This window comes from Onychomys torridus, chromosome 6 (assembly GCF_903995425.1).
Source record: "Onychomys torridus chromosome 6, mOncTor1.1, whole genome shotgun sequence".
Taxonomy (NCBI): Eukaryota; Metazoa; Chordata; class Mammalia; order Rodentia; family Cricetidae; genus Onychomys; species Onychomys torridus.
Genome location: NC_050448.1, coordinates 117,696,232 through 117,714,583, shown reverse-complemented (window position 1 = coordinate 117,714,583; position 18,352 = coordinate 117,696,232). Strand labels below are relative to the sequence as shown.

Genomic DNA, 18,352 nt, shown 5'->3' with positions numbered 1-18,352 from the left:
TTATTAACTTGTACAAGACATTTATCCTGAGAAACTTCAAGATAGGATGTCACAGCAGGGAAATGAAAGGGAAAATGGAGGTGGGATTAGGTTTTTGTTTGTTTTTGTTTTTGTTTTTCTTTGGTTTTTTGAGACAGGGTTTCTCTGTAGCTTTGGAGCCTGTCCTGGACTAGCTCTGTAGACCAGGCTGGCCTCGAACTCACAGAGATCCACCTGCCTCTGCCTCCCAAGTGCTGTGATTACAGGCGTGCGCCACCACTGCCCAGCTTGGGGTTTAGTTTTTGAAGCAATAGTAGTTAAAAAAAATCGGAGTCCTCAGAGAAATGAAAAGGATTTTGAGAGTTAATTAAAAGTTGCCTGCTCTGTGATTGTAGACACTATACAGTAGAAAAGAGGAAAAGTTAAGATTATAAAAGAGAAACACATATGTCCTGGGCATGGTGCAGGTCAAGAGGACCTCTAAAACATGGAAGGTAGATCCTCTGCTCATACATGCATTTTGCACAGAGGGGAACTTCCTCTGACACTGCCCAGTGGTCACACAGTGACCACAGACTAGACTTACAGGTGATTTCAGTTGAAGTGAATTGTAAGTTTAATAAGAGTTGTTTCCAACCCTGCAGGTTCTCTCCAACATATTCCTTGATGAAAAGTATCTGGGCAGAGAGGTTTGGACCCCAGACCTTCAGAGTATGGTGCATTTCTGGCGTGGGCCCCTCCTCTTGATGCTCTCAATCTCCTGATGAAGTTTCCTGCTCTCATTCTGGAATCCTTCCTTGAGAAGCCGTTCCTGCTCCTAAAATAGAGATGAGGAATGAAATCAGACAGCTTCCCACATTCCTCGAAGGGGCTCACAGACTCTCCTGTGGTAGTTACATTAAGTCCTGGAGGAATTGGGGTGTTTTCCTTGACGCTTTTCCTGCCTTCCATTCTCTCTCCCTTTCCCTCTCTCCCTCCCTCCCTCCTGTCTGCCATGCAAGCTGATAAATTTCCTATGCTTTCTCCAGCTTTAGAAATGTTGTCTAGCAGTTCCTAAAACACCAGTGGCCCAGAACTCTCAGGTCCAATTCTTGGGTTTTTTGACTTATGTAAAATGCACTTTTCCCTGTAAAAACAACAGCTTCCTTCTTCTTTCTTGGCTTCTCTCTGATGTGTGCGGTGTGGACTCTCAAACACATCTAAGAAGGGAAGAAAGATGAATGCAAAGCAAGTGGAAGGTCACTGCTTGACTCAGAATCAGGGCAGGTGTGCAATCAAGGAATTAGTGCATGTCCAAAACTTTAGTGACAGTGAGATATATATTGGTTTTTTTCGAGACAGGGTTTCTCTGTGTAGTTTTGGTGCCTGTCCTGGATCTCACCCTGCAGACCAGGCTGGCCTCAAACTCACAGAGATCCACCTGGCTCTGCCTCCTGAGTGCTGGGATGAAAGGTGTGTGCCACCACCGCCCAGCAATAAATATATTGAAGCAACTGGGGTCTGCAGTCCTCACGGGATGTCCTGGGTCACCAGGGAGATTCAACACTGATGTAGAGGAATGCACGAATAATAGGAGAGTACTTAACCAACGTGCTTGAGTGGGTAGGTGGTCAGGGACTCTTGCTATTAGGATGCTTCCTGAGACAAGATCATACTAGGTGTGGCAGAAATGAAATTCCCATAGGTTCCATTTAGTGGAGAAAAGAAGCTGGACATTTTATCATGCATTCTAATGAAAAACGATTACTTCATGTGTCACAAAATTACAGTGTCTCCATCTAGCACAAAGTAATAGTCCTGAGTTATTAGACGGAAATAAGTAGGAGACAGAGAAGCAGCACTGAGTAATTCCTAGCCACTGTCTCTGGGTAGTCTAATAAAGGGTTTCATACAGCTCTTACTCACTAGACACTGCTGGAGATAAGCCGTGAGGGAATGGAAATGTACCAGCATATACGAACTATTTACTGTATTGCAGGAGTCTTTATTGTTAAGGTCTTACTCATAACGCAGGCTGACTTGGGACCAGTCATCGTCCTCCTCAGCCTACTGATAAACTTGCATTTTGGTTTTCTTGTTTGATTTTTTTAGATTTATTTATGTTATTTTTAAGTGTTTTGCTTGCAAAGTATGTAAATGTGACCACATGTGTGCAGTATCTGCAGAGGCCAGAAGAGGGACTAGAGTTACAGACCTGGGTCCTCTGTAAGAGCAATAAATGCTCTCAACTACTGAGCTGTTTTTTTCAGCCCCCTGATACATTTATTTTTGACTGGGGTACAGGAACTTACTGAGACGACATGACCAAGTACCTGAAGTTTGTAAGATATCATTTTATCATGTTCTGCTATTAACTGTTCCCGCTCCTTCTGCATCTTCTCAGTCAGCTGTTTCACGTGCTCCTGGTAACTCTTTTCCTTCTGTTCCATCAACAGCTCAAGCTTCTTTTGCTTATTTTCTAACTCTCTGTTGGCAGCCTCAGCAGCTTCAGCCTTTATCCGTTCCACTGAGGAGGAGACGCAAAGAATACAAGGTTTCAATTTTATGACTTACTTTTGTTTTTTCTCTCCTTCAAAAAAAATTCTTGCAGGCAGGGGTGGCACACACCTTTAATCCCAACACTCAGGAAACAGAAGCAGGTGGATCTCTATGAGTTCGAGGCCAGTCTGGTCTACAGAGCGAGATCCAGAACAGGCATCAAAGCTACAAGGAGAAACCATGTCTCAAAAAACAAAAACAAAAACAAAATTCTCATTGTCGTTGATAAGATTTCTTGTGGTGATTTTTATAGGAAATAAACAATTAATAAGGAAACAGATAACCATATAAGCCAGTCAAAAACAAAACACTATGAATGATAGTTGTGATTCTTTCTCTGCAATGATGATTTCCTATGGGCCACTACTGATAAATGTATCAAGAGCTTCCAACATCGGGGGTCTCTTCAGCACCTCTCACCTTCAATCTCCTTTGCTGCTTCTGTGAGTGACTTATCCATCCTTAGAAGTGTTTCAGCCACATCCTCCTTGGACTCAAAGTACTTTTTCAGCATCTCTTCTGCCTAGTTGTATAGAATAAGTTGAAGACAAGCCAATGTGTCCGTTAACTGACATTGGTGTTACCAGCTAAGTAGCAAGTCAAACAGCTTCTTATGTTCAATGGACCTAACGCTAACTTAGAGAACCCTGCCCCAAATCCAATCCTTTCCAAAGCCCCATCTTTTAGATCTACTAAATCTTTTAAACCAGTTGTGTCTTTGATCTCTTTTCTTATCTGTTTCACATACGTCTCTTATGTAACCATGAGCTGATCATGTTGGTTTTAGCTTCAAAAATATAATCTCAGCCTTTGCTTGTTGTCTGTTGCATGCAAGTCTCGCAGCCTGAGATCCTGCTTCCTGACTGCTGCACTATTCATCTCAGAGAAGGCAGAACTTTGCCATGTTACTTTAAGAACAGTCATACTATTCCAATGCTCTAAGATGACGTTATAGCTCATCCAAATGAGCATCAAGGAGTTTTCAATGTCCTCCAAGATGCTCCTTGTCTGGATTGTGACCTTCTTTCTCTCTTGCTAATTTCTGCATTGCCTACCATCTCTCAGAACATCAGGTTTCTTGCTATGCCTCATATGTACATTAATTTACTCTTACGGACTAGTTCTGTTGTTTGAAATTTCCATCCCCAAAATGTACACTTATCTATTTGTCTAACTTTTTTGAACAATTTGATAAAGCTTTACCTCGTGGTTTATCAAAACAGTAAAATACAGTATCTCTTGTAATTCTGGGGTGCCTATGGGATTCAATTCTTATGAAAGGTATATAATCAGAAAAGTGTTGTGGTGTGCCTTAGAAATTTTGAAAGGAGTCGATGCACCATCCTTTTGTCTTTTTGTTTCGGGGTATAAATTTGAAATAAACGCTGACTCTCTAGCAGCTATCCTTGAGCATGGAAGCAGCTTGGGAGATGGAGGTCCTAAACTAATGTGCTGGAGAACAAAGAAGAGTTGAGGGAACAATAGGTGGTTGATCCACCACAGCAGCACTGGGTTCTTCCTACATGACTTATTTCCCAGAAGAAAAAGAAGAAATACTCAGCCATTTAAAAGACATTGTAGTTTGTGAACAACAAAAGTCAAACCAGATCTTCAACTCTATTATCAGTGTAGAATAGTCTAGAACTGAGGGATACAGATGAGGCTAGCTGGCATTGCATCCAAGAGTTACTGCTCCTCAGACGGGTGATCCTATGTGAGCCTTGTGCTCTGCTCTGCCTTGTTTTCTGTTTCTCTTTATGACACACTAATAATGCATGGTTTGTGTGAGGCTATGAGAATGAAGAGAATAAGTTTCTGAAGCACAGCAGGGACAGGGCTATCTAAGTGCTAACAGCTAAATGTCATTTGTCCATGGGCTTAAAAGTACTACACTCTTGAAGTGCTCTGAATGAACATAACTTTTAACTAGCTTTTTTTGTTTGTTTGTTTGTTTTTGTTTTTTTGTTGTTTTTCTTGTTAACCCTCTTGTCTCTGGCAACCTGAGAAGCCCTCAACACACATAAACAAATCAATCATTTTAGACGATTCCATGACTGAATGGTTGAGTGAAGAATGAATCCCACAAGCATTTCTGAGAGGTCCTGTGGTGCTTCCAACGAGAAAGCTGACATCTGTCTCCAAGTTGGCTCTCTGCCTAGATGGATGTATGACAGGGGCACTCTCCACCACCAACACCGCACCTTCCTTGTTCTCTCTGCCATTTGGAAGAGATTCCTCACTAAGCACCTTCACATGGTACCAACCACTCAGTTTACCTGGAGCCCCTTTCCAGGAGCCTGGTTATACTTTTTCTCCAGCTCTTGTTTCTTTTGAAGAAAGAGGTAGTAACCCCCCGGTTTAGAAAATGTCCCCTGTTTCACTTCTTCTTCCAGAGGTCCAAAAATATCTTCCAGCAAATCTGAGCAACGAGCTGATGACACGTCCATGTTCTTCTTAACAAAGGCATCTCGCTTTGCTACCAGCTGGTCCTGGGAAAGAACAAAATCACACAGATGGTTGAGCAGAGGGAGATAACACAACAGAGTACTGGAGAATGTCTAAATGGGGTCATGCTCTTCACCTCACTGTGAGATACAAGGTACCCCTAAGGAGGTGCTGGCTACAGAAATTGACACTTCAATTTTGATTTCATAGAGGCCTTGCTCTCTGTTCTCCTGCTTAAGCAATATTGTCAGAGCACAGACACTGCTTCACAGGAAGCCTCTATCTACTGAAGTCACCAATAAGGAATGCTTCAGATTATAAAGCTTGGAGCTAGGCAAGCCTGTGTGGGCTTTCTGAACCCACTTTTTTGTGGCTTCATGAACATGACATTAGTAGACTAAAGTTTCCTTGTCTATAAGGGTGAGGGTAACTCCACCAATCTCAGAGGTTCCTTGTCAGACTGTATGAGGTGAAACAGAGTATTAAGCCCCAGGACTCTACAGAAACACTCAGTAAAGGGTAATTGACTATGTAATGCTCTTTAACACAGGAATATTTCCCTGTATTTTCTTACCACACAGCCAATGAAAGTACTGAAGAGGATATGATAAGCATGCCAGTGTTTGGAAAGCATAATTGAAGAACTGTCGCTCCATATGACATCAAGCAAGTAACTAAATATCCACTCTCTTACATCATTTAGGTTGGAGATTAGTCGATTTCTTATTGGCATTGACTCCCCTATTTTACCAGAACTTCACATGTCCTTTGTGAAATCCAGCCTTGGTAATCTGAGAACCATTGCTGCTGATCAAACAGCAAAAATGCATAAACATTCTTATGATTGTTTTCTTATTACTAGTGGGGAGCACAAAAGCAGTAGTATTTCTTGACAATAAGAGTTACATTAGGAGTGAATATGATAAAAACACATTATATTTAAAATTCTCAAGGAATAAAAATATCGTATTATAAAAAAGTAAATGAAATAATCCTTTGTAAATGTAGTTGTGTAATTAATTTCCTCAGTGACTGAGAAAATGGTTTCCAAGGTGAGTAAACTAATGAAAATGGAGTGTGAGTGTGTGTGTGTATGTGTGTGTGTGTATGTGTGTGTGTGCAAAACATGGCTAGTTATAGTGTCATGCTTTTTTATCAAAGTCCAGAAGAATCTAATCTTTCAATAATCATTGCAAACCTGTGCACATCACTGAGTGTCACTGTCTTGGAGACTAAGAACAATGCTCATCCAAGAAAAGGCCCATTTTTTTTTTTTTGTCTTATGATATCAGGTACCACACTTACCCCTAATTCCCTCTGGAACTTTTGGTCTATATCCTTGAAAGAATTCTTCATGAAGACCTCAATGGCCTCACTCTCAATGGGCCTGTGCAGGTCCAGCAGCTCCTGAAGAGTTTCTGTGGGCAGCTGGACCTTCTGGTTCATCTGTTCTTCATAGTGCTCAATGGCCTTTTGCACTGCAGCTGAGTTCTCTATTTGAGCCAAAGTCAGGACAGCATTCTCCATGCAGGGTAGTTCTCCACTTCTGATGGCATTGACATAGGTCAGCACCAGGCTCTGCAGACCTACATAAAAAGTTAAGAAATTGGCTGTCCGTTGGTAGAAAGACCACTCTATAGCTTTCAGGATCTCTAGCAAAGAATAGCATTATACTAACTTATTAACTTTTAGATCCAGAGGATACGAAATCCTCTTTTTTATTCTCCTTCATTTGTTCCAAAGATAGATGTTTAATTTAGTGGCTTCTAGAATTAGGGTAGGAGAGTTGTGATATCAAATCTTATTCCTTTATTACCCTTCTTCTCTCTCTTTTCACTCTTTTTCTTTCCTCTCAGTCATTTATCCTTTTGTTTTTCATTGATTTTTTTTAAAGCCCAAGTGTCAGCTTTGATTTTTTTCTGGTTTTGTTGTTGTTGTTTTTAAAGTGGTGCATCTTTCTGGTCCTGTCTCTAGTCTGTAAAAAATGAAATCAACCCAGACACTCTCCCACAAAGCTGTAAGTAGATGAGCAAACCATCTAGGTTGATTGAAAGCATCACACTCCAGGAATATGTTTTGCTCCTTTATAGCAACCACAGTATATTGTATACAAAATACTCAAGAGAGTTATACATTAAACCAGAAAACTTTACCTTGTCCTCCAGAATCCCTGCCTTCCAAATCCTCCATAGGGCTTAGAACCAATTGAAAATTCCTTAAATCGTATTCCTGTCTTTTCAGTACATCACCATTCCACACTTCTCTAATGGAGGATTCTCTCATACACTCTCTTCTTTCAGTCACTTGACTCTTACTTTCTTGAAGTCAGAAAGTTGTGTCCTGCTTTGGGCCTTCTTCTGTTACCTTAGTACCTCAGGTATTACCCTCTGTCCTTCTGGGTAACTCTTACCCATTTCAACTTTTCACCTTACTCAGCTTAAAAAACCAATATGTTCTCTGCCCCCATGGACTTATGTCCCACTTGCCTAGACCTCCGGCTCCCATGTAGCAACTCCTTATTTTGTATTAATTATGTGAAATATTACTTATCACTATGATTTTTTTTTGTTTACTTCTAAGGTGTCTTTTGGTTGTATTGTGCTGGAAGGCAGATGGAAACCACATCTCTTTACCCCTCATTAGATCCAATACTTGGCTCTTGAAAGTAATTAGTAAACATTTTGTTTTTACATGAAAGTTATATATAGCCCTTAGTGGCAAACTCCATAAACATGGTATTTTCGTTTTCCTGACTTTTAGTAATCCTTTTTATAAGTGGAAAAAAAAAGAGTGAGGGGAAAGGCTTCTAGGGTTGAGTTAGATTCTAGTTAGTTTCTCTCTCTCCCTTTTGCTATTACAGATATGAGATGGTCAGAAATGGCTTTAGTTCCAAAGTAAATTCCATCATGTGATACATGCATTACATTTTCAGTGAAGTATCCTCAATGAGCAGAACAGAAGCCCAGATAGGAAGTCGAGGGGTGACTTACGTGGCCCATTGACTATGATGCCACCAGACAGAGTCTTGACACCAGAAGAGCTGAAGATGTATGAGGTGAATTCTGCAACTTGTTCCACAAATTCACCACTCAGGTCTTCCTCTCTAAGTGTTTCTAGTTTGGAAAGATACTTCCTCTGAGCAGGCCTGTCGAAGACAAAGCACTTCCTCTTTGAGAAGAACTTCCTGATACATAGCCGAGGCTCATTAAAGCTTTTAATTTTCTTATCAGATCCTGCAAAAATGAAATTTAGATATAGTAAACTTCAAATGAATTACTTCAATATATGACACTTCCAATTCCATATCTTCCACAAAGCCAATGTAAGCTGGAAAGCCACCTAATACAGAATGAGCGATACAAACTTAAAGGAATGAGAAAGAAAACACCCTTTTTAAGAAGACATAGCTTGTGAAATTTCACAGAATCTAAATGATTTAGTGAAGCTGTGTCTCATTTTCCATAACAACTATCAAGAAAACACAGCTACAAAATCAAGACCTTTGTCAACAGAGCAGAAATGACATTTATGAAACTGTTTTCTCTTTATATCAGAACATTCCACCAAGCCCAAGTACCTTTTTTCAGGGTCAGGGAAAGTTCCAGGTATTCATCAGCAGTGATGGGTTTTCCATTAGCTTCCAGCTCCAGGGAGAAATCTCTCAGAGCCCACACAAATGTTGGAAAGAAGCCTACGAAGTTAGCTGAGTCATCTACCCCATCCTGCTCAGGTAATGACTTTGATTTGATAAGATCAGTCAGCTCTGTCACATAGCTGAGATGTTAAATTAAGAAAACAATAAAAATAGGTTTATCCTTTTATGATAAATATTCAACTAGTGCCTCCCCAAATTAACGTGTTTTTTGTTTTGTTTTTGCTTATTAGCTGTGTGGTTAGTTTTTATCAACTTGACACAACTGGAGATCCATGAGAAGAATAATTACCTCAACTGTGGACATGTCTGGGGGGACATTTTCTCAATCATTCATTAATGCAAGAAGGCCCAGCCCATAGTGTGTGGTGCCATCCCTAGAAAAGTAGTCTCTAGCTGTATAAGAAAATTAGCTGAGCAAGACACAAGAAGCAAGCTATCGAGGGGAGATCCTTCTAGGCTTCTGTTCTAGTCTCTGCCTCTCTATCTCTGTCTTGGCTTCCCTTGGTGCTAGACTGTAACATGTAAACCAAACAAACCCTTTAATCTCCAGGTTGCTTTGAATCATAATGTTCACCACAGCAACAGAAAGGAAACTAGAACATTAGTTCATTCATTCATAGACTTCAATCATTCAAAGAATTCAATCATTCACAGAGTTCAATCATTCATAGAATTCAATCATATGCAAATATCTATTGAGCCTCTGCTATGAATCAGGCACAGTCCCAGAGATTATTTTTTAAAATAAATAAAAGGACACTACTATCATAGAGCTCACACTGTAACAGATGAATACAGAAACAAAAACAAGTAAATAAAATATTTTAAAATCTCAGATACTTACTACCATTTTGATGTAGCAAAAGGCCTTAGCCTAAAAATTAGAGAATAACTGTGTATTATTTCTAGTTACCCAGAGAACTTCATGTGCTTTCTGGGGTCCTTGATTAGCAGAAATCTAAAAGAATTAGAGGAGTCATCCATGAAAGCTCCAATGGAGAAGCTGGAGAGATGTCTCAGTGGTTAGGAGCAGTTAATGTTCCTGCAGAGTTCAGTTTCCAGATTCAAATTTCAGGAAACATGATACCTCTGGTCTTAGCAAACACTTCATTTTTCACAAACACATAAAAATGAAACCTTTGAGACTCCTACTTAGAGAACATTTCAGATAATAGTTAGAAACCCTTTGATATAAAAACATGAGTGTATCTGACATATATATGAGCTCCAGTGCATACAATAACAGTGTTAAAGAAATAAGTGCCAGGACATGCAAGTTTTAAAGGGCAAAGTAAGAAGTTTCAAGTTTGTTCTCTACTAAGTAGGAAGCTAGTGGTGGATTTTGAATGTAGAGGAGGTAGATATGATGGTATTTCAAAAGACCACATTGGCAGGATTCCAAATGGCTGTCAAAACTGTCCGAAAAATGTAGCTTCATCTTTGAGACAGAACAAGGAAAGCTCAGACCAGAGAAAATGGAGAGAAGATAAGGAGGACTGTCTAGGGAAGTAGCTTTGCTGATTGAGTTTAAAATGTGTGAACTAATGCTTTCTAGGATATGAGGGAAAAGATCAAGATGATTTCTAAGATTTTGATCACAGCAACTTTGTGGAACATGTGGGAATTTACTACAATGGGAAAGATTGGGGAAATACCAGAGATTAAAATATCTCTTAAACATCTATGTGAAGATGTAAAAGTTTGAATTCAGTCACAGTTATAAATAGATATTTGATGGTGGCTAAAACATAGGTCACAGAAGCCCTTCAGACAGAATGATATTGCCTAGAGACTAAGAGTAGAAAATGAAGAGAAGTACAGTACTAATGAGGTGTGATATTCAGAGTACACAAATGAAATAGAATGGTTTGCTAGAGAAAAAAAAGAATATTAGAAAATTATGAAGTTGTAGATGCAAGAATCAAGTGGTTCAGAAGAGAAGAGAACTGATTTTTGAAATGCTACTGTGAGATAAGATAATATGACTTTATATGAAAAAGAATACAGTATGATACCCAAAGTTAAGTTCATGGAAATGCTGGTGGCATTGACAATGATGTAGAAAGGTATTTGGCAAGGTAGAAGTAAAGGATATAAGGAGAAAGAATTGGGAGAGAATTGTGAAAACCAGTGTCTATTAGTTACCAGTCTCTAAACAGTAGGGGTTAAAATCTTCAGCAAAAGAAGGTTGTGTGGACTAGGGGGCTGATAAAAGACTACAAAGAAAGATGATGTGGTCTGAGGGCATTGGCTTCGAAGGAGATCGATCATCTTTACAATGGCAGAAGAATGAAAAAGTGACTGTGAGCTATATATTGGAGAAACATAAATGACTGACACTGGAGGTACAGGCTAAAAAGCATCACCTAGAGAGAAACCCATGGCTAGGGAAATTGCCAGGAATCCCCAAGGATGACCCCATCTTGGGCTTCTAGAAATGGTGGAGAAAATGCCCAAACTGAACTGGCTTACCCCAGTGATCAGATTGGTGAATACCCTAACTGTCATCACAGAGCTTTTCTCCAATGACTAATGGAGGCAGATGTAGAGATCCACAGCCAAACACCAGGCAGAGCCCCAGGAGTCCAGTCAAAGAGAGAAAAGAAGGATTCTATGAGCAAGTGCATCAAGATCATGATGGGAAAACCTCCAGAGAATACCAAACCCAACTAGTGGGAACTCATGAAAGTTGGATCAATGGCTATGGATCCTACATGGGACTGGACTAGGCTCTTTGCATGGCCAGATAGTTGTGTAGGTTGATGTGCTTTGGGGACCCCCTGGTGGTAGGATCAGAATCTATCTCTGGTGCATGGGCAGGCTTTTTGGAGCCTACTATCTATGATGGGACACCTCATGCAGTATTGAGGCAAGGGGAAGGGATTGAACTTGCCTCTATTGGATGTGCCTCCCCATGGGAAGCCTTGTCTTCTTGTGGATGGGAGTGGGGGGTAGGTTGGGAGTGGGAGGCTAAAGGGGCAGGAGAAGCAAAAGGGGGATCTTTGATTAGTGTAAAATGAATGAAAAAAATTTTAATAATAAAAAAATTAAAATTAAAAAAAAGCAATCACCATCTCAGATCCCGTGGTAAGATTGCAGGATAAATATTACCTATAGCATTCAGTGGGTAGTCAGGAGATAAGTAATATTTAGAGGTAATGATAATAGTGAGACCATAGATTCTAAATCATGTTGAGGATTTGAACAAATGCAGGATATTCAGCTAGATAGTGATGTTCTCAACAGTGTGCCACTATGTCAATGGCAATGCATAACTTGAGAAGTTTGAATTTATAGTAAAAACAGGCAAAATCACATGATGAGTATAATGGGATTTGTTAATGACTTAGAAATACTAAGGTTATTAACTGCTTATCTACCTTCTCAAATAATGAAGCTATCCTTCCGTGGTTTAGTACTGTTTTCAACCACACCAAAAGGATACTGCAGTTGGTCCATGGCCTGCTGGTTGATGGTTCCTATGCTGTTATAGATGAAGGTGCTGCTGAGGAGGATTGCCAAGGCAAAGATCCAACAGTCATTCTGGTTGTCTCCCTACAGGTCAGTGAGTGAAGACAAGTGACTAAGAGACTGTCCATCCTCTCAAGTAGTCAAAAATGAGACTTTGTCTATCTCCCATTAGCTATGGCATCATGGTAAGTCATTTCTGCTACATAATAACTTTCTACCTATACAATGATTTCATGAATGTTCAATTCATGTCCTATAATTTAAATAAGATGATGTACACCCATGTAGATGAGAACATGAAGGACATTCACACTTAAAGGTCATAATGTTGATCAGTTACTAGCTCTAAACAGGCATGCCAAGCTTTATTTACAGGACATATATGGAACATTTAGCACTAGTGAAAGTAAGGTCCTTCAATAATAGTTTTATTTGTCTCAGCTTGGAAAGGGAAGTAACATGTAATTCTCCATGAACAAAGATGTTGTTGCAGATCTTACATTGTGATTCTTTTGCTGGCAGTCCTTTGTGGAAGTGACCATTATTTTAAAGCATATTTTATTAATTTTTTTGAGAAACTGCAAACATTGTATTTTTATCATGGTCCCACATTGAACAGCCAATCATGTTTATAGAATGTACAGGTAAGTTCAGGGTGTCATTAGCAGTTTCAAGCAAAATATTTGGTGCTAAAAGACTAAAGTATCATTAGCTATCATCTAAATGCTGATCTACTATTCTTGGCTCTTAGACCAACTTGAAGAATAGAACATTCAATTAATTATTCAGAAGCATAAATCTGAGAGTGGGACAGATCCTGCAAGGTAAGCTATTGATGAGCTACAAGTAGAACCTGAAAGATTTATTTTACCTTCTCAACATCTTCAAGGCCCTCAGTGTCAAGCAGAACTAGAGTGTGTCCTGGATTCTGGGGATGTGGTACACACCACATCCAGATCCCCTTGGTGTGAGACTGCACTGTGGAACCCAGAGAGAAACCTGCAAAACAGAATGGGCATGAGATGCAGAGGGGAGTATGTAATAGTGCTCCTAATGTTGAGTTGAAAACTAATATAGTTATATTTGACAGAGTAAAACAACTTCAAGTATTGATTTTAATTTCTATCCTAGAATTAGGGGATTTGTAATGTCTAATACTGATCAATACATTCATTCCATAGAGCTAGACATTTGTCCCTCCTATGGGGACAGTCTAATAAATTTTTTCTAATTTATCATTAAGTATTTAAACTTTTTGAATTAATGTATTTGTTCTTTCTCTAAAACATACCTATAACATTAAATTGGAAAACAAAGGTGCTATTTAAGAACCAGTGAGTAGAGGATAATTCAACAAAGAGAAAGTCCACAGTGGATAGACATTACACTTTCATATTCATTCCTTCTCTCTGGAGTTCCCTCCTCACATTTGCTTTTGGGATGTGGGCTACATGAGTGAACAGAAAGGAACCATCACAGCTGCGTTGGTGGCACTCACCTGTTTTCTTCCCAGCCAGCCTGTTCATCAAGTAGGATTTGCCTGTGCGGTAGAGGCCCACAATTGCCACCACTACCACTGGCTGCTTGATGGCCGACAGGATCCCCAGGGCATCCTGGTTGACCATGAGCTGCTCCTCAGCGTTCTCAATGAGGCACATGGGCTCCAGCATGTGGATCTCTGAGGCCATGTCCAGTGTGTTCTTTTGTCTCTATGGAGAAGGTAATTGGACAACAATTTCTAGTCAGTGAGAGGAACAATAATAGTATGCACTAAAATTTTCCTTCTTAGAAATGTGTTCTTTGCACACTTCTAAAAATTCTGGGCTCTTTATGGTTGTCCTATAGGTTGGTCCACTACTCCCTAGTTAAATACAACTAATGTGAGGTCTATAAATAACCAGAAAAGTTATATAGTGGATTCAAAAGGCTAAATATACAATTTCCCCTGCTTTGTTCAACCCTAGTATCAGTATCTTACATACAATCAGTGTAGTAACTGACTAGGCTTTGGGCATTTCTACAACACCCTTATTAAAGCCACATAACTTATACCTCCTCTTTTTCTTAAATCAGATTTTTACTAATGTCCTTTTTCTGATTTGTGATCTAATCCACGGTCCCTCACTCATCTTTACATCTCTTCAGCTTCCTCTCATCTTCAGTAGATCATTATTCTTTCTTTATCCTTCATTAATTTAGATCTAGGAAGAGTGTATTGCAGATATATTGTAGAGTACCCCTCAGTTATATTTTTTAGTTATTTCCTTAATGCTAGTTTAAAATTATATTGGTACACACTGGGCAAGAAAGTCATAGGACTGATATTTTACAGTCTTCAAAGGATTAATGATTCTGACATGCCTTGCTCTGATAATACTCTTTTGAATGTGGTCTCTTGGTTATGGAGCTACCTGCCAAGAACTGCTACTGTTTTATAATCAAAATTACCACTCAAACATCAAATAGATACTTGGAAAAATGTCTAAGATTTTAGTTACCATGGAAATACAGGTTAAAAAATGTATCAAGGTTCCCTCTCACGCCACTGAGAACGTGCAGCATAAAGAAAAAAATAACAACTGCTTCCAAGGGTACTGGAAAGAGAACCCCCACATATTGCTGGTGGGAATGTAAAGTGGGCAGCCATGGTGGAAAGCAGTATGGAGCTTTCTCAAAAACCTTAGAACTACCACTCTCTGATATGTATGTATGTGTATGTATGTATGAATAAATATATATGTATACACACATATATTATATTCAAAAGAGTATTATCAGAGCAAGCCATGTCAGAATCATTAATCCTTTGAAGGATTATAAGGCAAAGACATTTGCATCTTCATTTTATTGCTGCATTATGGAACTGGTCTAGCTGTCCATCAAGAGATGAATGGAAAAAAAGAAAGCATACTACATACACCCAATGGAGTTTTATTCAGCCATAAGGAAGGATGAAGTTATATCATTAGCAGGATAATGGATGGAACTGGAGATCACTATGTTATGCAAAATAAGGCAGATTCAGCAAAAGAAGCATTGTGTATTTTGTCTCATACATGAAATCTAAATTTAAATATATAGTTAAATATATATTTATAAACATGCATCCAGACACATGGAAAGTTAGAAGAGCAAGAATGAGAAAGGAGGAAGAATTCCACAGGGAAGAGAGAGAGAGATGGATGGAAAAAGAGAAAAGTACAACAGGAGAGAGAAAGGCACAGTAGCACACATTCACTCATAGATGCATGAGTGTGTACACACACACACACACACACACACAATGTTCCATAAAAGCCTGATGGGAACTATTTGGGGAGAGGAAAGGTACTAGGGAATTCAGGTAAGTAGGGATGGGGTATACTGGAAAGGCAAATATGGGTGAGAAACAATATTATACATTGGTTAAAATGTCCTAATGAAGCCCATTACACTGTACGCTAATTAAAATGTTCTTAAGTGTGAAAAAGATAACATGGAGAAAATTTTAAAGTTGTCATTTTGAGAGACACTTTTAAAACTCAGCACATCTAACTTTATCATACTTCATGAGCTTTGGCAACTACTTTTAGCATCTACTAATTATCTAATTTTATAAATTAACCACTATAACATTAGCTTAAGATGACTACCTACTCCTAACATGCCACATACTTACTAACTGGAGGTCTACAGCGAGTGGGAGTATTTCTCCTCCTTACGTTCATTCATTCATTTGGTTGCATCAGTATGGACTCCTAAGTATTTATTGTATTCTGTGTGCCTTAGTACTTTGTGGTCATTCTTTATTTTTGTGTCTGTCTTGTCCACTTCGTTCACTGAAGCCCCTTCAGCTGGATCCTGTGTTTGGCTGGCAGACGTCCATCATATTCCCAGTGCTGTGGTACTTTCCTCCATTGCCACAGACATATGTGATGGGAACAGCAAAAGTCATAAAGCCAGCACAGCTGCTTGACAAAGATCCAGCAAAGCTGAGCCACATGATGGCCACCATGCCACCTTTGGTTTTCGTCTCCACCTGTTGCATACTTGGGGAATTTTTATTAGGGCTAGTGTTCTTGTAGCCACAAAAGCTACTGGCCTGAGAATAGGCTGTCATATGCCTCCAGATTCTTAAAAATTGGGTTATGAGGTTAATGAGTAAAAATGATAAATCTGTTTATTCATGATGTCAAAACTTGAGGGAAAACAATTGGAAATCATAACTCTGTTGTGTCATAGTTTATTAATGATAACTAAAAGATGAGCAAGAGAAAGTAAAACACATGTTCAAATGGTATGATCTATGTTTTGGAACATTATGAATGTATCCCTGTTTACTAAATTCTACATAAACAATGAAGCACTCTGGCTTCTAGTCTGTCAGGCTTCAAGATTCTCACCACCACCATGGCCTGGCTCACCTCTATCCCCCACAACTTCTTACATCCTCTGCTGGGGCCTGCCCATCTCAGGGGATGGCTCTAGGCACTCCACCACAGATTTTTTTTCAGAGCCAGCTCATATTTTTCCTGTGCTGCCCTAGAGTTGAGCATTCCTCCTAAAGCTCTGGCTCCTTTCAGTGCACAGTGGTACTTACAACAAAAATATCACACCAAGTACACTTATTGCTTCAAGGTGAAACAGTATCTTCTAGAACATGGTAGAGTCTTGAACTGAAGAAGTCACAGCAGCTGTGGCTGCCTATAGAAAACCTGCATAAAGCTGGGCGGTGGTGGTGCACACCTTTAATTCCCGCCCTTGGGATTCAGAGGCAGGTGGATTTCTGAGTTTGAGGCCAGCCTGGACTACAGAACAAGTTCCAGGACAACTAGAGCTACAGAGATAAACCCTGACTCAAAAGCAAAAACAACAAAAAAAGAAAACCTACACAAAATTCTACCATGGACGGGTGAGAGGCTCAGGAAGCCCTATACCAACTTAGGAGCTCTGGGCAGTTGGTGACTGCTGGGGAGAGAGGACTGGTTTTCTTCAATGATATGGCCTCTGGTCATCTACCCAGACTCCACTAGATGGCCTTATTCCCATGCCCAAATGGCCTGCAATAACTTGACTCAATGAGGAAATGAGATTGGGAAGAGAACAGAGCTGGGGGACGGGGTGGAGGAGATGGAGAAAAGAGTAGGGATTATACACAGTCAAAAACACATTACGCATATGAAATTCTCAAAGAATAAATACACATATGTATTAAAAATACACAAGGGTTTTTATAACTTCCTAAATTATCAATGGGGGATTTGTCTGTTTTTAGAAACTCTAAGCAGCCTAACTTACTTTACCAATAGGCAGACATTGGCAACAAGTAGAGGGATTTTGTCTGAGTTTCATTAGATAGTAAAGTTGATATAGAATGGCACCAAGAAAGTAATGTCAACCTTCAAAAACTCACACTCTGTGGACTCTCCTTACCAGAGCCTAATTAATTCTTCTTAGTAAAGAACTAGACTCTTAAGTGAAAGCTACCTCTGTCAACAACCCTGATTTCCAGTGATCTGTCCCACTTGTCTGACTCAGTTTCATCCTCCCTTGGAGAGGTCTTTTCAGGGTAAAGCAGCAGGCTGGTAAAGCCTTTCCCACCCACACCTCTGTCTTACCTGAAGCAAAGTCCTTCAGTCCTAAAGAAAGCAGCCCGTGCGTGTGAAGTGTTGAATGCTGTTGGCTTCCCTTGTGAGTCTGGCTGCAGAGTGCTCTGTCCTCTCTCACAGGCACTGCCTCGGAAGTTCCCGATTTTCACCAGAGAACTTATGAGGAGTTAGCTTATTAAAAGAGCAGTGTTTAGGAAGACGAAAGTGAAAGTAAAAACACTGTCGCCGTGCCAGTAGTCTAAGGTGGAGTCATCCTTGTGGACTCCTGGGTACTTCCCTAGCACGCTGCTTCTCCTTGTTCCCACAATGTCTTCATTTCCTTGCTCTCCCACTCTGTTCCTGTTCCAGCTTGAACCTCCTGTTCCCTTACGTTCTCATCCCCCATCCCTTGCCCTACATTACCCCTCCCCCACAGTTTGCTCATGTAGATCTGTCTCATCTATTTCTCCTTCACTGGGCGATCCATGTGTCCTTCCTAGGGTCCTCCCTGCTAGCTAGCCTCCCTGGAGTTGTAGGTTGCAGTCTGGTTATCCTTTGTTTTACATATAGTATCCACTTATGAGTGAGTACATACCATGTTTGTCCTTCTGAGTCTGGGTTACCTCACTCAGGATGAACTGGCCTTCTCTGGTGATCAGATACCCTAACTATCATCACAGAGCCTTCATCCAATGAC

At 39.9% G+C, this 18,352-nt stretch overlaps 1 protein-coding gene across 1 annotated transcript; it reads right to left on the bottom strand.

Moving 5' to 3' along the window:
• Window positions 1-222: 222 nt before the first annotated feature.
• Window positions 223-18,010, bottom strand: LOC118585671 (guanylate-binding protein 2-like). Its single transcript, XM_036190488.1, has 11 exons — window positions 17,686-18,010; window positions 13,587-13,797; window positions 12,960-13,087; window positions 12,063-12,172; window positions 8,540-8,736; window positions 7,953-8,195; window positions 6,268-6,548; window positions 4,794-5,006; window positions 2,938-3,040; window positions 2,292-2,485; window positions 223-796 (listed from the first exon to the last, which is right to left on the bottom strand). Exons 2-11 carry the CDS (start codon window positions 13,774-13,776, stop codon window positions 686-688), a joined length of 1,770 nt encoding a protein of 589 aa, XP_036046381.1. The 5' UTR covers window positions 13,777-13,797; window positions 17,686-18,010; the 3' UTR covers window positions 223-685.
• Between the last annotated feature and the right edge of the window lie 342 nt (window positions 18,011-18,352).

Bases quoted from the DNA above. Each gene is read 5' to 3' on its own strand.
- LOC118585671 (XM_036190488.1), bottom strand. From the start codon at position 13,776: ATGGCCTCAGAGATCCACATGCTGGAGCCCATGTGCCTCATTGAGAAC. The intron at 8,196-8,539 runs GTACTTGGGCTT...TCATTTTTGCAG, and splicing joins TTCCCTGACCCTGAAAAAAG to GATCTGATAAGAAAATTAAA. The intron at 3,041-4,793 runs GTAAACTGAGTG...CTATACAACTAG, and splicing joins CTCCTGGAAAGGGGCTCCAG to GCAGAAGAGATGCTGAAAAA.